Source organism: Pseudophryne corroboree, chromosome 7 (genome assembly GCF_028390025.1).
Source record: "Pseudophryne corroboree isolate aPseCor3 chromosome 7, aPseCor3.hap2, whole genome shotgun sequence".
Taxonomy (NCBI): domain Eukaryota; kingdom Metazoa; phylum Chordata; class Amphibia; order Anura; family Myobatrachidae; genus Pseudophryne; species Pseudophryne corroboree.
In genome coordinates, this window is record NC_086450.1 from 31,559,303 (window position 1) to 31,583,718 (window position 24,416).

General features: G+C 50.2%; 1 protein-coding gene across 4 annotated transcripts in view; it reads right to left on the bottom strand.

Annotated features, from left to right (window-relative positions):
• Positions 1 to 1,218: 1,218 nt before the first annotated feature.
• Positions 1,219 to 24,416, bottom strand: part of SLC35F5 (solute carrier family 35 member F5) — a 125,095-nt gene continuing 101,897 nt past the window's right edge. For all 4 annotated transcript variants that reach the window (XM_063932887.1, XM_063932885.1, XM_063932884.1 and 1 more), the window contains 5 exons: positions 20,756 to 20,915; positions 19,762 to 19,852; positions 10,303 to 10,457; positions 7,389 to 7,478; positions 1,219 to 6,239 (listed from right to left, as the gene is read on the bottom strand). In XM_063932887.1, coding sequence (XP_063788957.1) covers positions 7,394 to 7,478; positions 10,303 to 10,457; positions 19,762 to 19,852; positions 20,756 to 20,915 — 491 coding nt within the window. In that variant the 3' untranslated portion in view covers positions 1,219 to 6,239; positions 7,389 to 7,393. The remainder of the gene's footprint in view (positions 6,240 to 7,388; positions 7,479 to 10,302; positions 10,458 to 19,761; positions 19,853 to 20,755; positions 20,916 to 24,416) is intronic.

Below are 24,416 nucleotides of genomic sequence, written 5' to 3' on the forward strand. Positions count from 1 at the left end.
GATCTCCATGGGAACACACTGATCATATACACTGATCTCCATGTGATCACACTGATCACATACGCTGATCTCCATGGGAGCACACTGATCATATACGCTGATCTCCATGGGATCACACTGATCATATACGCTGATCTCCATAGGAGCACACTGATCATATACGCTGATCTCCATGGGAGCACACTGATCATATACGCTGATCTCCATGTGACACACTGATCATATACGCTGATCTCCATGTGAACACACTGATCATATACGCTGATCTCCATGGGAGCACACTGATCATATACGCTGATCTCCATGGGAACACACTGATCATATACGCTGATCTCCATGGGAGCACACTGATCATATACGCTGATCTCCATGGGAGCACACTGATCATATACGCTGATCTCCATGGGAACACACTGATCATATACGCTGATCTCCATGGGAGCACACTGATCATATACGCTGATCTCCATAGCACACTGATCATATACACTGATCTCCATGGGAGCACACTGATCATATACGCTGATCTCCATGGGAACACTGATCATATACGCTGATCTCCATGGGAGCACACTGATCATATACGCTGATCTCCATGGGAGCACATTAAAATTACAACAAAGCAAGGTGGAGAAGACGTCACAGGTGAGTTTTGGAATAATTCAGATGGAAACGTCCAGTTCTGTTATAGACCAGATTAAAATAAAAAACATTTTATTGAACATGTGTAACTGTAAACCGCAATTTGCTTTCTCCAGACACATTACAGGGAAACTAAAAACAAAACTGCAAACCCCATCATGTATGCGACTTTACTCAGTCACACAGATCAGTTTCCGACCCCGAGTAAAGCATATATGTGCGCACACACATTTATTTATATAGCGCACACATATCCCGTAGGAGCTTGCCATCCATATTCCTTACCACTTGTACACACGCACGCACATACACACTATGATTGACCTACCAGCGCATTTTTGGAGTGTGAGAGGAAGTCGGAGCACCCAGAGGAAACCCCACACAAGCGCGGGGAGAACATACAAACTCCACACAGTTAAGGCACTGGTGGGAATCAAACCTATAAACCCTTTGCTGTGAGGCAGCAATGGTAACCACATCTGGCCTTACACACACACACACACACACACACACACACACACACACACACACACACACACACACACACTTTTAAAAAAATAAAAACACTATATTCAGTTTTCAGAAAACGGATGAATATTTATTTGAAACAACCAATATTTCATGTAGAAGAAATCACATACCCTTTAAACATAATGAAAATCAACCTGAGATTAAAAGGCAACTTGACAGTACCCACAGTAGAGGTTAGTAGGCCAAGATCACAGTTTGCACATTTCTTAGTGTTAAAAGAAAACTGGAAGACTTTGCTCAGAGAAACGAATACTTCCAGCAATAAACTCGTTACAGAATACCCCAGAGACAGACATCGGGCGTGCGCACCTGGCGTGGGGCATACAGTCCGCCATGAAAGCACGCTACCACACTGCTAGCACCAGGTAGAGACTCTGTATTCTGCACCACGGGCCAGATATTCCCAGCAGCGCCCGGGTCTAGCTTTTCCTCCATCGTTGCAATCCTCTGGGGTGGAAATGTAATCATTATTTTACACCTAGCGGTTCTAAACTATGCGTTTCCTTATTAGCACAGCCATTTGTTTCTCTCTCCTGACAAGGGAGAAATACTATTTGTTCCCACAATTGCTTTATGGTGATTGAAAGACATCAACATGAAGATTATTTAGTGTAAATTAGAAGGGGATATCGCTGGAACAATACAATGCAGCCGGGGAGGTTATTTCAGGCCAAATGTTGTGCAAGATTGTTCTCTGATGAGTAGTTATACATGATCCGCCTGCCAGCAGTACCGGTAATTACACAGCCGCTGACCCCAAACATGCAATCGGGAGACTAAATATGCAGATTACATTTAGTTACTATTGTAGGGTTCAATACTTCTTGTGTAGCGATTGCGCTGGATGCAGGTTGCGGCAAAGAAGGAGGCAAAGAAACACTCTTTGTGCGCACACGAGGAGAGCAATTTATCCTTTCCTCCTGATTTCACAGCGGCTTTATTTAGGTTATAGAAATATAAAGACGGGAGACCTCGTGTTAATTGCAACCAAAGTATGGTCATATACACATAGATAGTACAATGCCTATTACAGGCACTGTAAGGAGTTCTGCTATACAAAGCAATGAGGGGACTCCCATAATGCTCTTCTTATAGTCACTGCAAGTAGATCTGCTATAAGAAGCAATGAGAATACTGCCAACGGACTCTTCCTACAGTCACTGTGAGGAGCTCTGATATACGAGACAAAGAGAACGCTGCCACAATACAGACTCTTCCTTCAGTCACTGTGAGGAGCTCTGATATACGAGACAAAGAGAAGACGGCCATAATACAGACTCCTCCTACAGTCACTGTGAGGAGCTCTGATATACGAGAGAATAAGAAGACGGCCATAATACAGACTCTTCCTACAGTCACTGTGAGGAGCTCTGATATACGAGACAAATAGAAGACGGCCATAATACAGACTCCTCCTACAGTCACTGTGAGGAGCTCTGATATACGAGACAAAGAGAAGACGGCCATAATACAGACTCTTCCTACAGTCACTGTGAGGAGCTCTGATATACGAGACAAATAGAACGCTGCCATAATACAGACTCCTCCTACAGTCACTGTGAAGAGCTCTGATATACGAGACAAAGAGAAGACGGCCATAATACAGACTCTCCCTACAGTCACTGTGAAGAGCTCTGATATACGAGACAAAGAGAAGACTGCCATAATACAGACTCTTCCTACAGTCACTGTGAGGAGCTCTGATATACGAGACAAAGAGAAGACTGCCATAATACAGACTCTTCCTACAGTCACTGTGAGGAGCTCTGATATACGAGACAAAGAGAAGACTGCCATAATACAGACTCTTCCTACAGTCACTGTGAGGAGCTCCGATATACGAGACAAAGAGAAGACGGCTATAATACAGACTCTTCCTACAGTCACTGTGAGGAGCTCTGATATACGAGAGAATAAGAAGACGGCCACAATACAGACTCTTCCTACAGTCACTGTGAGGAGCTGATATACGAGAGAATAAGAAGGCGGCTATAATACAGACTCTTCCTACAGTCACTGTGAGGAGCTCTGATATACGAGACAAAGAGAAGACTGCCATAATACAGACTCTTCCTACAGTCACTGTGAGGAGCTCTGATATACGAGACAACGAGAAGACTACCACAATACAGACTCTTCCTACAGTCACTGTGAGGAGCTCGGCGAGACAACGAGAAGACTGTCATAATACAGACTCTTCCTACAGCCACTGTGAGGAGCTCTGATATACGAGACAAAGAGAAGACGGCCATAATACAGACTCATCCTACAGTCACTGTGAGGAGCTCTGAAATACGAGACAAAGAGAAGACTGCCATAATACAGACTCTTCCTACAGTCACTGCAAGGAGCTCTGCTATGTGAGGCAGTGAGTCAAGGATTGCCATAATACAGACTCTTCCTACAGTCACTGTGAGGAGCTCTGCTATACAGGGTAATCAGATGGGGAATATCAGGGTGGAGCCTGGGAAATACACAACCTGCTCTGCATACACCACATGGGGATTTCCTGGCAGTCGAGAACACCCCATTACACTGGGATAGGGATTATACAGATCACTGCCCACATATATGCAGCCTCTAACCAGTCACATACAGGCAGTGTTATGGTGTGACCCAATCTAACACTCTGGGAACTGCCAGGAAGAAGCACTTGTATGAATGGGAATATCTCGTAAAGCCACTACCCAGCCTCGGTTCTCCTAAATCCTGTGACTTTACCTACCCCGGAATGCCCCTTCTGTCCCCCGTTACTCCTCCGTGTCCTTTGCCCAGTTCTCTTTATTCACAATCCAACCACTAATTTAGACAATAGCCCAATCTGTTTCCCCATGCCGTTCTCTCTCACTGCACAGGAGTCATTGAGATCTTCTGATGAGACCACAGACAAGTCCACATCACGCCCAATACGTAAAAGCCAGCGATTTGTGGGCACTGTGTGTGCGGCGAGATAGCTGCTACAGACGCAAATCTTTAATGGCTAAACCAGGTTGGCATGGCCTTATAACTTCTACTGTAAATCTAGCGGGTACGGTATTGAGCTGCAATCACGCTGGTGCCACAAAAACGCGGGTTATTATATTTGGGCCCATGTGTGTGTATTCTGTATGGCCTAGAACGACTGAGTGGCTTCTTCAAGGTTTGCGCACAGAAAATGCCACCTGTTGTTCTCATCATATATGAAGAGATGCCACCTGTATTATATCGCGTGTATCACTGTACCATAACATCTCACTGTATATATCACCTGTATCCATGTATCATATCCCTTCCATGGCCTGAAACGCATTTACCCCACATTTATTTCAGTGCTGACCCCAGAGTACCGCTGTGTGCCTGTGAACGCCGAAGCTCCTCTCTGCGAGGAGACGTCACATGTCTAATTGCTTACAGGAGTATCTGGGTATGATTAGTGTCGCACATGATGATACAAATATGTACACATATACGTACTGAAAGCAAAGAGATAAAAGACATATATAAGAATGTAACCACTTATACTTGAAAATGTAGATGCAATCGCTCAACAAAAGGACAAACAAGGACAGACATTTCCAAAAGAGTAGGCTAATCATACACCCACTCCCAGGAAACAACACACAGACTCACTCGCCCCCAGGAGAGAGAATGAGAGCAACACACAGACTCACACTCCCAGGATAGAGAATGAGAGCAACACACAGACTCACTCGCCCCAAGGAGAGAGAATGAGAGCAACACACAGACTCACTCGCCCCAAGGAGAGAGAATGAGAGCAACACACAGACTCACACTCCCAGGATAGAGAATGAAAGCAACACACAGACTCACTCGCCCCCAGGAGAGAGAATGAGAGCAACACAAAGACTCACACTCCCAAGGTAGAGAATGAGAGTAACACACAGACTCACACTTCCAGGATAGAGAATGAAAGCAACACACAGACTCACTCGCCCCCAGGAGAGAGAATGAGAGCAACACAAAGACTCACACTCCCAAGGTAGAGAATGAGAGCAACACACAGACTCACTCGCCCCCAGGAGAGAGAATGAGAGCAACACAAAGACTCACTCTCCAAGGACAGAGAATAAGAGCAACACACAGACTCACACTCCCAGGAGAGATAATGAAACAAAGACTCACACCCCCAGGAGCGAGAATGAGAGCAACACACAGACTCACTCTCCCAGGATACAGAATAAGAGCAAAACAAACACTCACTTTCCCAGGATGGAGATTTAGAGCAACACACCGACTCACACTCCCGGGAGAGATAACGAAACAGAGACTCACACTCCCAGAATAGAGAACGAGCACAACACAGAGACTCACACTCCCGGGAGAGAGAATGAGAGCAACACACAGACTCACACTCCCAGGAGAGATAACGAAACGCAGAGACTCACACTCCCAAGAGAGATAACGAAACACAGAGACTCACACTCCCAGGACAGTGAATGAGAGCAACATACAGACTCACACTCCCAGGAGACAGAATGAGAACAATACAGAGACTCACACTCCCAGGAGAAATAATGAGAGACACCCACTCCAAGGACAGTGAATGAGAGCAACACACAGACTCACACTCCCAGGAGACAGAATGAGAACAATACAGAGACTCACACTCCCAGGAGAGATAATGAGAGACACCCACTCCCAGGACAGTGAATGAGAGCAACACACAGACTCACACTCCCAGGAGACAGAATGAGAACAATACAGAGACTCACACTCCCAGGAGAGATAATGAGAGACACCCACTCCCAGGACAGTGAATGAGCCACACGCGCACACAGCACTCAGAGACACAAACATGACAATCACAAGCAACAGGATAGTATGGAAGAATAAATTAAAATCAGCTCTGAGCCTGACTCAATAGAAGGGTAACCAGAACATGACACTTGCACATGAGACACTCAGAGCCCAACATGGCATCATTAATATAATACTTTACACTTCATATACAGCTGTACAGAATTGCAACCAAAGACAAATACAATAAAAAGGGTGAAGCAGCTGCCACGCGGCTCATTAAGGCAGGCGGATGCTAGAGCAGAACCTGGAGTCCTTGCAGATTGTCACTGTTGGGTAAGGAAGGAAACACACAGTATATTAGTGGGTTATTAGATGGCACGATGAAGGACCATAGAGAGCAACGGGTACTGACATGGCCGTCTTTTAGTATGGGCTCAATGGGCACTTGCCCCAGGGCCCCAGAAGTATAAGGGCCCTAGGCTGATAGCTGAGGGTCCCCTCTTTTCAGGGGTACCAGATTTTTGAAAATCGGCCCTGGGGAACTGGAGATATCTGACTTTAAAGCAGTGGTCCACATCCGAACCTGTAAATTGCTCTGCCCAGCCAGATCAGGGTTGTGTCAAACTTAGAGTTTTTCTGAGGGCATACTCCAAATGCTGGGACTCTCCCCTTTCACTGGACACTGGCAGCTTGTCTCTACTATGCCCAGAACCAGAGATATCAGCCTTCCAGCAGCTGGTCCCTGCTCCAGCTCTACACGCCTGGTATGCAGTTTTATATATTCATCGGTGGATTGCTCTGACTCCTGATCTCTGATCCTTATGTCCCCAGAACCTCCTGAAAGGTGAGACTCTCTAGTGTTTTTATCCCATTGAAAGCTAAGAAATCTATTTCCAGGAACTGAAGATATCTGCAGTCAAGCAGGCTGCCCTCCTACCGAAAAATGGTGAATATTAAGCCCACTCCACTATCCACCCCTCCCCTGCGTATTAAACACCCCCTACCGCCCTGGAAGTCATGTACTGGGGCCCCTTCATTCAGCCCAATGCCCCCTTCTACAGTTTAGTGTTCTCCCTCCCGCCCCATCTCCCTCCATCTGTGCAGTAAAGGAGTAATTAGCAGAAATTACAGCTCCAGGTCCTACACGCTGAGCGGAAGATAGAACACCCACTACCGCTTGTGGGACATCAAAGCTGTCGCTGAGAGCATCCCCCACCCCTACCGCTGGAGGATGGGTAGGGGCCCTGTGCATTGCTGTGCCCAGGGCCCTACACTGCTTTTAAGACTTCCCTGGGTACTGGTATGGAATATAAGTCCCCGGAAGCGGACGAAGGTCTAACGTATAAAGAGCTCTCATGCCGTTATGTTGCACCTATTAATGTATTTGGACATTAGGACGTGTGGACCATCCCTCCTTAGAATGTTATGTACATACATACTCATATATGGATATTACATGCATCGGGGGCACATACCTGAGCTACGAGCAGCTACTTGTACCGTCCTCTGGGCAGACACTGTGCAGGGGGATCAGGCTCTCGCTCTGCTCTGTGTCCTCCGAGGTCCTAAAACCCAGGAAGCCGATTACAGATATTTCCAGGTGCTCTAGAGCACAGGTTCTCAAACTCGGTCCTCAGGACCCCACACGGTGCATGTTTTGCAGGTCTCCTCACAGAATCACAAGTGACATAATTAGCTCCACCTGTGGACCTTTTAAAATGTGTCAGTGAGTAATTAATACACCTGTGCACCTGCTGGGTTACCTGGAAAACATGCACCGTGTGGGGTCCTGAGGACCAAGTTTTGAGAACCTCTGCTCTAGAGTAGGGAGGCCAAGCCCGGGCCGTTTTTTCAATCCCGGGATTTGGGATTGAAAAACGCTCAATCCCAGGATTCCCGGGATCCCGGGATTGCAGTAGGGAGCAGGGAGAGTGGGAGTGGAGGGCAGTGGAAAAGAGTGTAGGAAGCAGCGCTGGATAGTGGGTGTAGTGTAGGGACTAGGGAGCAGCACTGGAGGGTGGGTGTAGTGTACGGACTAGGGAGCAGCACTGGAGGGTGGGTGTAGTGTAGGGACTAGGGAGCAGCACTGGAGGGTGGGTGTAGTGTAGGGACTAGGGAGCAGCACTGGAGGGTGGGTGTAGGGTAGGGACTAGGGAGCAGCACTGGAGGGTGGGTGTAGGGTAGGGACTAGGGAGCAGCACTGGAGGGTGGGTGTAGTGTAGGGACTAGGGAGCAGCACTGGAGGGTGGGTGTAGTGTAGGGACTAGGGAGCAGCACTGGAGGGTGGGTGTAGTGTAGGGACTAGGGAGCAGCACTGGAGGGTGGGTGTAGTGTAGGGACTAGGGAGCAGCACTGGAGGGTGGGTGTAGTGTAGGGACTAGGGAGCAGCACTGGAGGGTGGGTGTAGTGTAGGGACTAGGGAGCAGCACTGGAGGGTGGGTGTAATGTAGGTACTAGGGAGCAGCACTGGAGGGTGGGTGTAGTGTAGGGACTAGGGAGCAGCACTGGAGGGTGGGTGTAGTGTAGAGACTAGGGAGCAGCACTGGAGGGTGGGTGTAGTGTAGGGACTAGGGAGCAGCACTGGATAGTGGGTGTAGTGTAGGGACTAGGGAGCAGCACTGGAGGGTGGGTGTAGTGTAGGGACTAGGGAGCAGCACTGGAGGGTGGGTGTAATGTAGGGACTAGGGAGCAGCACTGGAGGGTGGGTGTAGTGTAGGGACTAGGGAGCAGCACTGGAGGGTGGGTGTAGTGTAGGGACTAGGGAGCAGCACTGGAGGGTGGGTGTAGTGTACGGACTAGGGAGCAGCACTGGATGGTGGGTGTAGTGTAGGGACTAGGGAGCAGCACTGGAGGGTGGGTGTAGGGTAGGGACTAGGGAGCAGCACTGGAGGGTGGGTGTAGGGTAGGGACTAGAGAGCAGCACTGGAGGGTGGGTGTAGTGTAGGGACTAGGGAGCAGCACTGGAGGGTGGGTGTAGTGTAGGGACTAGGGAGCAGCACTGGAGGGTGGGTGCAGTGTAGGGACTAGGGAGCAGCACTGGAGGGTGGGTGTAGTGTAGGGACTAGGGAGCAGCACTGGAGGGTGGGTGTAGTGTAGGGACTAGGGAGCAGCACTGGATAGTGGGTGTAGTGTAGGGACTAGGGAGCAGCACTGGAGGGTGGGTGTAGTGTAGGGACTAGGGAGCAGCACTGGAGGGTGGGTGTAGTGTAGGGACTAGGGAGCAGCACTGGAGGGTGGGTGTAGTGTAGGGACTAGGGAGCAGCACTGGAAGGTGGGTGTAGTGTAGGGACTAGGGAGCAGCACTGGAGGGTGGGTGTAGTGTAGGGACTAGGGAGCAGCACTGGAGGGTGGGTGTAGTGTAGGGACTAGGGAGCAGCACTGGAGGGTGGGTGTAGTGTAGGGACTAGGGAGCAGCACTGGAGGGTGGGTGTAGTGTACGGACTAGGGAGCAGCACTGGAGGGTGGGTGTAGTGTAGGGACTAGGGAGCAGCACTGGAGGGTGGGTGTAGTGTAGGGACTAGGGAGCAGCACTGGAGGGTTGGTGTAGTGTAGGGACTAGGGAGCAGCACTGGAGGGTGGCTGTAGTGTAGGGACTAGGGAGCAGCACTGGAGGGTGGGTGTAGTGTAGGGACTAGGGAGCAGCACTGGAGGGTGGGTGTAGGGTAGGGACTAGGGAGCAGCACTGGAGGGTGGGTGTAGTGTAGGGACTAGGGAGCAGCACTGGAGGGTGGGTGTAGTGTAGGAACTAGGGAGCAGCACTGGAGGGTGGGTGTAGTGTAGGGACTAGGGAGCAGCACTGGAGGGTGGGTGTAGTGTAGGGACTAGGGAGCAGCACTGGAGGGTGGGTGTAGTGTAGGGACTAGGGAGCAGCGCTGGAGGGTGTAGGAAGAGGAACGGGAGGGAGGCTGAAGTGAGCACTGCAGTGAGGGAGGGTTGGTGTTAGTAAAACTACACTTACTATTAGACGGGCGGCAGCCATGGACAAGATGCGCTGAGCGCGCCGGAGGCCTTTCAAATTGTAGCGCTGCAGGCCGTCAGCCAGTCAGAACGGGCAGTCTGGCAGCCAATCAGGAGCCGCTGCGGCCGCTTCCCTGATTGGCCGCCGGTCCACCAGCTGTGATTGGCTGGCGGCTGGCGCTACATCTGAAATGCCGCCGCGGTCTGTGTACATGGCTGCCGCCCGCCTAATTCTGCCGCCTGCCTAATAGTGTTACTTACACCAACCCTCCCTCGCTGCACATGCGCAATGCAATCCCGTGAATCCCGGGATTGGAGGCTCCAATCCCGGGATTCAAATCCCGGCATTTTTGGGCCTGAATCCCGGGATCCCGCCGATCCCGGGATTGGCCTCCCTACTCTAGAGTAACAGGCAATTATCACAGAACCCACCTGGTTATCCGATGCTTCCTGCATATAAAGGCAAAGATCCTGCGCACTCCGACCATGACTGGATCCCAGTTATTATAGTGGCAGAGCAGGGTCACGATGAAGAACGACACAAAGACCGGCAGGGCACCGGCAAAGAACACCCAAGAGAAACTCACCTGCGACATGGAAAAGCGTGTAATAAGAGTATGGAATATTAGTGTGCAATACATATGAATGGTAATATCACAATGTGCACTATAAGAGCATGCAATCTAGAACTAGCATACATTGCACTAATGCCACGAAACGCGGTGACAGCGACGCAGCAGAGTGAATGTGCCGCACATTGCAGATCAGCCGGTTACAGGTGGGGTGGAATAAACCATCCAAATAGATCTAGTATATGTAGAGATGCTCATGGACCGTTCATCAGGGAACGTTACCCCTCCTACACCCCGCGGGGCAGACGGAGAATGCTCAGGGCTCAGTCACACCCCGCTCACTAACACTGACACGCATTTACAATGAGAGGAATGCTTTTTAGGGCTCCTGCCCAGCAGACCGCTCTGCAATGTTAATGCTGCATCCGCCAGCTGGTTCTCATGCAGTAACATGTAGTATTAGTACACTACAGAGCTAACAGCAGAACGCATACAGAGAGCATATAAAATAAAAACATGAAAAACACCAAATAAAGTTTAAAGTAGGTTTTATGGATCTTTGCTCCTTTTTCCAAAGGATGCGCGTGACTGAGCCCTCTCAGCAATGTAGAAGACGGTACAGCACAAAGATGGAATGAGAGGCCTTCACCCTGCGCAAGGATCTAGGCGAGAAGTGCGTCTACACTAGCCGGGATACAAGGGGACGGCGAGAGCCACCACTTACACAATGCACAGCGTCGACACAGACGGAAACAGCAGACACATTATTATGGGAAACGCACAAAGGATGCAGCAAATGGCTTCCTCTGCAGACGCCCTGTACTCTGTCCCTCTATATGACGCTTCTTACACACGTAGCCGTGACAGCATTCATTACCCTAGGTGGGCAGGAGGAGACCGCATTTCCCACCCGACAATGAGAAGAACACGGAGGGAGAGATATATACATGTATGGATATATGGAAGGAGAGAGGTATGCATGTATGGATATATAGATGGAGAGATGTATGCATGTATGGATATATGGAAGGAGAGATGTATGCATGTATGGATATATGGGGGGAGAGATGTATGGAAGGAAGGAGGGATGTATGGAAGGAAGGAAGGAAGGAGACATGTAGGGAGGGAGGCATGCATGAATGAATGGAGGGATGTATGTATGGAAGGAGGGATGTATGTATGTATGTATGGATACATGGAAGGAGAGGTGTATGCATGTATGGATATATGGAGGGAGAGGTGTATGCATGTATGGATATATGGAGGGAGAGATGTATGCATGTATGGATATACGGAGGAAGAGATGTATACATGTATGGATATACGGAGGAAGAGATGTATGCATGTATGGATATATAGATGGAGAGATGTATACATGTATGGATATATAGATGGAGAGATGTATGCATGTATGGATATACGGAGGGAGAGGTGTATACATGTATGGATATATGGAAGGAGAGATGTATACATTTATGGATATATGGAAGGAGAGATGTATGCATGTATGGATATATGGAGGGAGAGGTGTATACATGTATGGATATATGGAGGGAGAGATGTATGCATGTATGGATTTACGGAGGGAGAGGTGTATACATGTATGGATATATGGAGGGAGAGATGTATGCATGTATGGATATACGGAGGAAGAGATGTATGCATGTATGGATATATGGAAGGAGAGAAGTACACATGTATGGATATATGGAGGGAGAGATGTATGCATGTATGGATATATGGAGGGAGAGGTGTATGCATGTATGGATATATGGAGGGAGAGGTGTATGCATGTATGGATATATGGAGGGAGAGATGTATGCATGTATGGATATATAGAAGGAGAGATGTATGCATGTATGGATATATGGAGGGAGAGGTGTATACATGTATGGATATATGGAAGGAGAGATGTATACATGTATGGATATATGGAGGGAGAGATGTATGCATGTATGGATATATGGAGGGAGAGGTGTATACATGTATGGATATATGGAAGGAGAGATGTATACATGTATGGCTATATGGAAGGAGAGATGTATGCATGTATGGATATATGGAGGGAGAGGTGTATACATGTATGGATATATGGAGGGAGAGATGTATGCATGTATGGATATATAGAGGGAGAGATGTATGCATGTATGGATATATGAAAGGAGAGATGTATGCATGTATGGATATATGGAGGGAGAGGTTATGCATGTATGGATATATGGAGGGAGAGGGGTTGCAGTTATGTGACCGGCAGTCAGGAGACAATGTATATATGTATGTATGTATGGTAGGAGAGAGACATCTAGGGAGGGAGGCATGTATGTATGTATGTATGTATGTAAGGAAGGAGGCATGGAGGGAGGGAGTCATGTATGTATGTATGTATGTATGTATGTATGGAGAGAGGGAGGCATGTATGTATGTAGGGAGGGAGACGTAAGGAGGTATGCATGTATGTTTGTATGGATGGAGGGAGGCATGTATGTATGTATGTAAAGAGGAAGACATGTAGGGAGGGATGTATGTATGTATGGAAGGAGAGAGACATGTAGGGAGGGAGGCATGTATGAATATATGGAGGGAGGCATGTATGTATGGATGGATGGAGGGATGGATGGATGTATGTACGGAAGGAGGGAGACATGTAGGGAGGGATGTATGTATGGATGGAAGGAGAGAGACATGTAGGGAGGGAGGCATGTATGTATATATGGAGGGAGGCATGTATGTATGGATGGAGGGATGTACGTACGTGCGTACATACGGAGAGAGACATGTAGGGAGGAATGTATGTATGTATGTATGTATGTATGTAGGGGATGTATGGATGGGGGGAGGTATAAATGTATGTATGTATGTATGTATGTATGTATGTATGGAAGGAGGGAGACATGTAGGGATGTATGTATGTATGTATGTATGTATGTATGGAGGGATGTATGTATATATGTACGGAAGGAGGGAGGCATGTATGTATGTATGGAGGCATGTATGTATGTATGTATGTATGGAGGCATGTATGTATGTATGTATGTATGTATGGAGGCATGTATGTACATACGTATGTATGGAAGGAGGGAGGGATGTATGTAGGTATGGAAGGAGGGATGTATGCATGGAAGAGGGAGGGATGTATGTATGGAAGAAGGAGGGATGTATGTATGGAAGAAGGAGGGATGTATGTATGTATGTATGGAAGAAGGAGGGATGTATGTATGTATGTATGGAAGAAGGAGGGATGTATGTATGTATGGAAGAAGGAGGGATGTATGCATGGAAGAAGGAGGGATGTATGTATGGAAGAAGGAGGGATGTATGTATGGAAGAAGGAGGGATGTATGTATGGAAGAAGGAGGGATGTATGTATGTATGGAAGAAGGAGGGATGTATGTATGTATGTATGTATGTATGGAAGGAGGGATGTATGTATGTATGTATGTATGTATGTATGTATGTAGGCACGTACGTACGTACGTACGTACGTACGTACGGAAGGAGGTATGTATGGAAGGAGGGAGGGATGTATGTATGTATGGAAGAAGGAGGGATGTATGTATGGAAGAAGAAGGGATGTATGCATGGAAGGAGGGATGTATGTATGTATGGATGGATGGAGGGATGTATGTATGGAGGGAGGGAGGGATGTATGTATGGAGGGAGGGAGGGATGTATGTATGTATGGATGGATGGATGGAGGGATGTATGTATGGATGTATGTATGGATGGAGGGATGTATGTATGTATGGAAGGAGGGATGTATGTATGTATGGAAGGAGGGATGTATGTATGTATGGAAGGAGGGATGTATGTATGGAAGGAGGGAGAAATGTAGGGAGGGAGGCATGTAGGTATGTATGGAAGGAGGCATGGAGGGAGGGAGTCATGTATGTATGAAGAGAGGGAGGCATGTATGTATGTATGAAGGGAGGGAGACATGTAGGGAGGGAGGAATGGAGGCATGTATGTATGTATGTATGTATGAATGAAAGGAGGCATGTATGTATTTATGTATGGAGGGAGGCATTTAGGGAGGGAGGCATGTATGTATGTATGTATGTATGTATGTATGTACCTACGTACGTACGTACGTACGTACGTACGTACAGTATGTATAAAGGGAGGGAGGCAGAAGGAGGCATGTATGGAAAGAAAGATCATGTATGAAGGAAGGGAGGCCAATTCCGGGCCGTTTTTTCAATCCCGGGATTCAGGATTGAAAAACGCTCAATCCCGGGATTCCCGGGATTGCAGTAGGGAGCAGGGAGAGTGGGAGTGGAGGGCAGTGGAAAAGAGTGTAGGAAGCAGCGCTGTATAGTGGGTGTAGTGTAGGGACTAGGGAGCAGCACTGAAGGGTGGGTGTAGTGTAGGGACTAAGGAGCAGCACTGGAGGTTGGGTGTAGTGTAGGGACTAGGGAGCAGCACTGGAGGGTGGGTGTAGTGTAGGGACTAGGGAGCAGCACTGGAGGGTGGGTGTAGTGTAGGGACTAGGGAACAGCACTGGAGGGTGGGTGTAGTGTAGGGACTAGGGAACAGCACTGGAGGGTGGGTGTAGTGTAGGGACTAGGGAGCAGCACTGGAGGGTGGGTGTAGTGTAAGGACTAGGGAGCAGCACTGGAGGGTGGGTGTAGTGTAGGGACTAGGGAGCAGCACTGGAGGGTGGGTGTAGTGTAGGGACTAGGGAGCAGCACTGGAGGGTGGGTGTAGTGTAGGGACTAGGGAGCAGCACTGGAGGGTAGGTGTAGTGTAGGGACTAGGGAGCAGCACTGGAGGGTGGGTGTAGTGTAAGGACTAGGGAGCAGCACTGGATAGTTGGTGTAGTGTAGGGACTAGGGAGCAGCGCTGGAGGGTGGGTGTAGTGTGGGGACTAGGGAGCAGCACTGGAGGGTGGGTGTAGTGTAGGGACTAGGGAGCAGCACTGGAGGGTGGGTGTAGTGTAGGGACTAGGGAGCAGCACTGGAGGGTGGGTGTAGTGTAGGGACTAGGGAGCAGCACTGGAGGGTGGGCGTAGTGTAGGGACTAGGGAGCAGCACTGGATAGTTGGTGTAGTGTAGGGACTAGGGAGCAGCACTGGAGGGTGTAGGAAGAGGAGCGGGAGGGAGGCTGAAGCGAGCACTGCAGTGAGGGAGGGTTGGTGTTAGTAAAACTACACTTACTATTAGACGGGCGGCAGCCATGGACAAGATGCGCTGAGCGCGTCGGAGGCCTTTCAAATTGTAGCGCTGCAGGCCGTCAGCCAGTCAGAATGGGCAGTCCGGCAGCCAATCAGAATGGGCAGTCCGGCAGCCAATCAGGAGCTGCTGCGGCCGCTTCCCTGATTGGCCGCCGGTCCACCAGCTGTGATTGGCTGGCGGCCGGCGCTACATTTGAAATGCCGCCGCGGTCTGTGTACATGGCTGCCGCCCGCCTAATTCTGCCGCCCGCCTAATAGTGTTACTTACACCAACCCTCCCTCGCTGCACATGCGCAATGCAATCCCGTGAATCCCGGGATTGGAGGCTCCAATCCCGGGATTCAAATCCTGGCATTTTTGGGCCTGAATCCCGGGATCCTGCCGATCCCGATCCCGGGATTGGCCTCCCTAGTATGGAGGGAGGGAAGGAGAAATGGAGGGATGGACAGAGGAATGAAGGAAGGAATGCATGGAAGGTGGGATTGAGGGATGAATGACACCTAAGCAGACATCAGGGACTCCTCTCAGCCCTCATGTCCCTCAGGTGCTGTAATATCCCCATCTCAGCCTATGTGTAACTGTACTTCCCAGGTGAGAGTTCTCGCTAGGGTTACCACCAGTCTGACAGTCCGGACAGATCTCCTGATTTCCTGTGTCCACAATATAGCCACTGCTACAGGGAGGTGGTGATCCCGGGAGTGCCACCATAGACCTCTTCTTCCTCCATGGCTCCGTCTCCTATATTTCTCCAGTCAACCTCTAAGACGTGACAGGCCGGCGTAATGCTGTTCCTTCCAGTGTGCACCGCTTTCTGTACTTCCTGACTGCACAGCAAAGACTGGAATCCCTGTGCAGCGGCAGTCCCCCACCGTCTCCATCTAGCTAGTGATGGCAGGACCCCACAGATGTATGATACAGTGTGATGGTATCTCCCCTGGCTCAGTCTGCCTCTGCTACATGTGAGCTAGCCGTCATTATTGCTGCATATATGTGTGTGCCAACACAACGGTCAGCAGAGCGCCGGGCCGACAGCCAACACAACAGTCGGGAGAGCGCCGGGCCGACAGCCAACACAACAGTCGGGAGAGCGCCGGGCCGACAGCCAACACAACAGTCGGGAGAGCGCCGGGCCGACAGCCAACACAACAGTCGGGAGAGCGCCGGGCCGACAGCCAACACAACAGTCGGGAGAGCGCCGGGCCGACAGCCAACACAACAGTCGGGAGAGCGCCGGGCCGACAGCCAACACAACAGTCGGGAGAGCGCCGGGCCGACAGCCAACACAACAGTCGGGAGAGCGCCGGGCCGACAGCCAACAGTAGGGAGAGCGCCAGGCCGACAGCCAACAGTAGGGAGAGCGCCAGGCCGACAGCCAACAGTAGGGAGAGCGCCGGGCCCACAGCCAACAGTAGGGAGAGCGCCGGGCCCACAGCCAACAGTAGGGAGAGCGCCGGGCCCACAGCCAACACAACGGTCAGCAGAGTGCCGGGCCCACAGCCAACACAACAGTCAGGAGAGCGCCGGGCCGACAGCCAACACAACAGTCGGGAGAGCGCCGGGCCGACAGCCAACACAACAGTCGGAAGAGCGCCGGGCCCACAGCCAACAGTCGGGAGAGCGCCAGGCCGACAGCCAACAGTAGGGAGAGCGCCGGGCCCACAGCCAACAGTAGGAAATGCGCCGGGCCCACAGCCAACAGTAGGGAGAGCGCCGGGCCCACAGCCAACACAACGGTCAGCAGAGTGCCGGGCCCACAGCCAACACAACAGTCAGGAGAGCGCCGGGCCGACAGCCAACACAACAGTCGGGAGAGCGCCGGGCCGACAGCCAACACAACAGTCGGAAGAGCGCCCGGCCCACAGCCAACAGTCGGGAGAGCGCCAGGCCGACAGCCAACAGTAGGGAGAGCGCCGGGCCCACAGCCAACAGTAGGAAATGCGCCGGGCCCACAGCCAACAGTAGGGAGAGCGCCGGGCCCACAGCCAACAGTAGGGAGAGCGCAGGGCCCACAGACAAAAGTCGGGAGAGCGCAGGGCCCACAGCCAACAGTAGGGAGAGCGCCAGGCCCACAGCCAACAGTAGGGAGAGCGCCGGGCCCACAGGCAACAGTAGGGAGAGCGCAGGGCCCACAGACAACAGTAGGGAGAGCGCAGGGCCCACAGCCAACAGTAGGGAGAGCGCAGGGCCCACAGCCAACAGTAGGGAGAGCGCAGGGCCCACAGCCAACAGTAGGGAGAGCGCAGGGCCCACAGCCAACAGTAGGGAGAGCGCCGGGCCCACAGCCAACACAACGGTCAGGAGAGCGCCGGGCGCACAGCCAACACAACAGTCAGGAGAGCGCCGGGCCCACAGCCAACAGTAGGGAGAGCGCCGGGCCGACAGCCAACACAACAGTCAGGAGAGCGCCGGGCCGACAGCCAACACAACAGTCGGGAGAGCGCCGGGCCGACAGCCAACACAACAGTCGGGAGAGCGCGGGGCCGACAGCCAACAGTAGGGGGGGAGAGCGCTAGGCCCACAGCCAACAGTAGGGAGAGCGCCGGGCCCGTAGCCGACAGTAGGGAGAGCGCCGGGCCCACAGCCAACAGTAGGGAGAGCGCCGGGCCCACAGCCAACACAACGGTCAGCAGAGTGCCGGGCCCACAGCCAACACAACAGTCAGGAGAGCGCCGGGCCGACAGCCAACACAACAGTCGGGAGAGCGCCGGGCCGACAGCCAACACAACAGTCGGAAGAGCGCCGGGCCCACAGCCAACAGTCGGGAGAGCGCCAGGCCGACAGCCAACAGTAGGGAGAGCGCCGGGCCCACAGCCAACAGTAGGAAATGCGCCGGGCCCACAGCCAACAGTAGGGAGAGCGCCGGGCCCACAGCCAACACAACGGTCAGCAGAGTGCCGGGCCCACAGCCAACACAACAGTCAGGAGAGCGCCGGGCCGACAGCCAACACAACAGTCGGGAGAGCGCCGGGCCGACAGCCAACACAACAGTCGGAAGAGCGCCCGGCCCACAGCCAACAGTCGGGAGAGCGCCAGGCCGACAGCCAACAGAAGGGAGAGCGCCGGGCCCACAGCCAACAGTAGGAAATGCGCCGGGCCCACAGCCAACAGTAGGGAGAGCGCCGGGCCCACAGCCAACAGTAGGGAGAGCGCAGGGCCCACAGACAACAGTAGGGAGAGCGCCAGGCCCACAGCCAACAGTAGGGAGAGCGCCAGGCCCACAGCCAACAGTAGGGAGAGCGCCGGGCCCACAGCCAACAGTAGGGAGAGCGCCGGGCCCACAGCCAACAGTAGGGAGAGCGCCGGGCCCACAGCCAACAGTAGGGAGAGAGCCAGGCCCACAGCCAACAGTAGGGAGAGAGCCGGGCCCACAGCCAACAGTAGGGAACAGTGATTATAGGGAATAGGTTGTTACAGTTAATATTCTAGGAATGGCATATATGGGGCAGGAGAGGGCTCTGATGGCATATAAGGGGCAGGAGGGGGCTCTGATGGCATATAAGGGCACATGTGGAATAGAGGGCAAATAAATGGGCATAAGGTGCCCAAACTCTGAGACATAAAATGGTTATAACACTACTGTGATTTTGGACACGCACCTGGAGCCCGCCCTTCTCCGGGAATCTGAAAATGAAAAGCTGGTAACCATAACTCCAGCCCATATATGAGTGACCGCAATCCTAGATGTTCCTTTTCGGGGAGATTCTGATGACCAATGAATAGCGACTGCAGAGGTGTAGCCATGACAACAGCTCGGTGTTCTCCTCTAGGATGACCACCTAGCTACGTTCTCACCTGCTGCACCTGCAAGCACAGGTTCTCTGCGCGTGTACTGTAAGGCCACGGAAATCTATGCGTCTGCCCGCTGCCACTTTACTGACAAATGGGCATACGGTAAGAACTCTCTCGTCCTTAACACTTATCTTGTGCTATGGTACTTACACAATTTGCTTATGTCATTACTTGTGTCTCTCTCGGGACGGGTAAGTGTTTTGCTGAAACAAGCATATAAAACACAAGGATTGCTGGAAGGCATTAAAACGCCAGCTGAAGTTTAGCAATTTACACTACACTGCAATTAGCAAGTCGTTTTACAGAACTGCGCTTTCTGGGAAACAAATGTAAAGCGATAATAATAACAATTGGATGTACCTTCTGCATGCAGATATCTGCAATGATGGAGAGAGGTATAGTGAGGCTCAGAGCCAGCGTGCCAATGAGGGAGGAGGTCAGGAAACAGCCCCTAAAAACACAACAACAAAAAAAAAAGGCATAAACATTTCATGTGGAAAGAAACATCTGCCGCGTTTAGTCACTTCAGCACTAAAATAACCCAGAGAAGTTCTGGGCGATGTGGGCAGATGGGTCCAACGTGCCAATCAGCTACAGATAAATCATTGACTTCCGAACGGCTCAGAAGCTTCAGATAGGAGTTGCACATTCTGGAGACAGGTAGGGAAAAAAATGCTGAGTCTATATCGCCATCTAGTGTCCACAACACAAAATAGCAGTCAGGATAAAGGTGATTATAAGGCTATACAGCTGTGTTATTATACAACCCAGTGCGGTTTGCGGAACACAACACGCTCTGCATTTAATGGACAATACATCCTATTTATACAAGTTGTTTCTTTTTCCACTTTAAGGGGCAGATGTATTAACCTGTAGAAGGCATAAGGAAGTGATAAACCAGTGATATGTGCAAGGTGATAAAGGCACCAGCCAATCAGCTCCAATATGTAAATTAACAGTTAGGATCTGATTGGCTGGTGCCTTTATCACCTTGCACATATCACTGGTTTATCACTTCCTTATGCCTTCTACAGGTTAATACATCTGCCCCTAAGTTCCTTACTACCCCTGCTCTAGTCCTTCCCGCAGTGCACTGTCATCTTTAACAGCCACTATTACAATAAATAGGGGACACACAGACTGCAAACAAAATTGGTCTCCTGCCTTTGCATAGTGCAGTTACAGTGCATTCTGCTTCGGCTCACAGTCGGCTTCATTTTAAGTGGACAAATAATAAAGAGTAAAAATCAAGATAATAAAACTACGACCACTTCTGTAATCTGTTTTGTTTGGCCTGGCAGGGTCTTGCTTTAGGTGCATTCATAACGTGAGATTTGTGGCATCAGACACTCACCATAACCAGAGAAACTCTGACAATACGGTGCCCACGAGGCCGTTGATGACCAGGTACATCCAGACTAGTTTATTAGGAAACTCAAAGGCCTCGAAATTGGTGTAGTGCAAGAGAAAAAAGCCCGGCCACAGTAACAGGAGATTAAAGAGTCCAACGAACCCTGTAAGGGAGGAAGCAGTCATTAGGTGAGGTCTCTGGTGTGCAGCAGGAAACGTCAAGGGTCCAGGTGGTCATATTTACACCAACGTAGGTAAATGCAGTCATTAGATTACGCCCAAAATCTTCATCTAATAGGCAAAACCATGTGCACTGCAGGTGGGGCAAATGTAACATGTGCAGAGAGAGTTAGATTTGGGTGGGGTGTCTTCAAACTGAAATCTTAAATTGCAGTGTAAAAATAAAGCAGCCAGTATTTACCCTGCACAGAAAAAATATAACCCACCCAACTCTAACTCTCTCTGCACATGTTACATATGCCACACCTGCAGTGCGCATGGTTTTGCCCATTAGAGGAAGATTTTGCTTTTGCAATCAACCTTGAAATAGACCCTTAGTGCAGTTTTACGCCTGGAAATAGGAATATTTATGCTTCCGTCCATATAGTCCACAGTGCAGTGGAACGGTTACACCCATTATGCTGCACCACTCGCAGGAGGAGGGGCGCTGATCGCACAAGTCTGTATCACCCATACTTCCACATATTCCAGAGCACGCACACACTGTAACCATACAAGATACATCAGGCTCCGCTGGGTTTACCACAGTGCCTGGATGGGATTCAGGTCTTCCTATAGCAGTGGTCCCCTAACATTTCACCTTTTCCAGGTCACCTGTGGACTTTAATACATGACAGTTGGTGATACACCTGTGCACCTGCTGGGTGATCTGGAAACCCTGACCTGTTAGGGGTCCTTGAGGAGTGTGTTTGGGCAGAAACCCCACTGCCAGGAGGCCAGTATGGCGACCTGCGGAAAACTTTTTTCTAGAAGCGGCAATTAAACCGAAATGGTTGTTAAGAACGGCACTTAGAGATGAAAATAGAGACGCAGCTGGGTGATTATCCGCACAGCTGCTGGGCATACGTTATAGTCCATTATTACGTCCCTTATTCTAATTCTTTGTGAGCAGGGTATTACACCACTAATACAGCACGCTATATAGAACAGTCAGCAAGTTAAATATACGCATAATACCCATATATGTCATCTAATTAGCCCGTCCTTCCCTGATGGTGTTAGACACTGATGACACTGCAATCACTGCATCATATAGCTAATGAGAAGGTCTTCAGAAAATACAGAGAGCCATCTCAAGAAGACGATGTAGAACCCCACCGGACGGCTCTATTAATTATTGTGAAAAATCATTTGACAGTGAGGAAGGGAGATTGAACAACAACCCAAAAACTTAAAACCCCAATAGTACATTAAATATAAATAAAACAATGGCTGTGCAGGACATACCTCCTACTTTAGCCAGCGACAGAGCAGGGCTCACCGCCGCCTAAACCCATGAGCAGGTGATGTCTCCATAGGGGGCGGAGCCTGGATGCTCCAGGTGGCTCTATACACTACAGGGTGCATGCCCTGACCATCTGTGCAGCACTACAGGCACCCTTCTAGCCAGATGCATTCTGGGTATTTGCAGCGCTCACACACCACTCCCTACGGCCCTGACTTTAGCTCACAATATTACTTTTTTTTTTTTAAACATAAGCTGTATAAAAAGTCACACTATAGTACATAAGGTGATTAAAGATCTGCAGGATAAGGAATGGAATCAGCTGCAGAAATTCAAGGCTTTAAGGGCCGTACTGATGGGGAGATTTCCTCAGAGATGTGTGCGGAGCGTTCTAACACAGACCGCTCAGCACAGCGCAATGTGTGCTGAGCGAGGAAGGGGAGGGGGGGATGGGGACACAGGGGGCCGCTCATTTTACCCAGCGGTGAAATGAGCGACCTGCTAGATTGTGCCTGCACCGGGGACAGCGACGTGTGGGACCACACATCGCTGTCGCCGGCACCCCTACACACAGAGAGATGTTCTAAGCAATCTAGTCAGACTGCTTAGACATTAGCTGAACATCACTCCGTGTGTACCCCCCTTATGTTCCCAGAGAAATCTGCATTTGGATAAGCAATCTGGAGAAAGTAAGCAGATAAAACTTACTAAGAGACATGGAGACTATGAGAAAAGTCATACATTTCCTTTGTGAAGCCTTGACGGATACTATTACACATCCATTTATCACAGTGGTGGCCAGAAGTGTCCTATGGCTGCGTTTATGGGCAGATCAGCCCTCTAAAACCCTGTGGTGTAGGCCCACTTGTATTTCTATCACTGAGGATGTATAATTCAGTAGGTTACAGGAAGGATGGTTTATATATACTGTAGTTAACAGGATGATCAATTATAAGTCCTGAATGCACCAGTAAAAGCAATATCAAAGTGGAAATGGGGGGGTTGGGGGGACCCTATATTGTCCCACTCATGTGCTCAAACACACACATATACTAGGTGATTCATCATGCCCTACGGGCGCTTTTCACACCGTCGTGAGGGGCTATGCCCCCTTAACCCTTGCACGCTCTTGAGGCGTGCAATATTTGTATTATATGGAGTATTACCTCCAATTATAATTGTGTGAGTGGTTAAAATAAGAATTTACTCACCAGTAATTCTATTTCTCGTAGTCCGTAGTGGATGCTGGGTACTCCGTAAGGACCATGGGGAATAGACGGGCTCCGCAGGAGACTGGGCACTCTTAAAAGAAAGATTAGGTACTACATCTGGTGTGCACTGGCTCCTCCCTCTATGCCCCTCCTCCAGACCTCAGTTAGGGAAACTGTGCCCGGAAGAGCTGACATTACTAGGAAAGGATTTGGAATCCAGGGTAAGACTCATACCAGCCACACCAATCACACTGTACAACTTGTGATAACCATACCCAGTTAACAGTATGAACAACAACAGAGCCTCATTTAATAGATGGCTCATAACAAAACCCTATAGTTAAGCAATAACTATATACATGTATTGCAGAAAGTCCGCACTTGGGACGGGCTCCCAGCATCCACTACGGACTACGAGAAATAGAATTACCGGTGAGTAAATTCTTATTTTCTCTGACGTCCTAGTGGATGCTGGGTACTCCGTAAGGAACATGGGGATTATACCAAAGCTCCCAAACGGGCGGGAGAGTGCGGATGACTCTGCAGCACCGAATGAGCAAACTCAAGGTCCTCCTCAGCCAGGGTATCAAACTTGTAGAATTTTGCAAAAGTGTTTGATCCCGACAAAGTAGCAGCTCGGCAAAGTTGTAAAGCCGAGACCCCTCGGGCAGCCGCCCAAGAAGAGCCCACCTTCCTCGTGCAATGGGCTTTTACTGATTTAGGATGCGGCAGTCCAGCCGCAGAATGAGCCTGCTGAATCGTGCTACAGATCCAGCGAGCAATAGTCTGCTTAGAAGCAGGAGCACCCAGCTTGTTGGGTGCATGCAGGATAAACAGCGAGTCGGTTTTCCTGACTCTAGCCGTCCTGGAAACATATATTTTCAGAGCCCGGACTACGTCCAGCAACTTGGAATCCTCCAAGTCCCGAGTAGCCGCAGGCACCACAATAGGTTCTCCTTTGGGAGAAATTGGGGACGAGTCCTCAATTC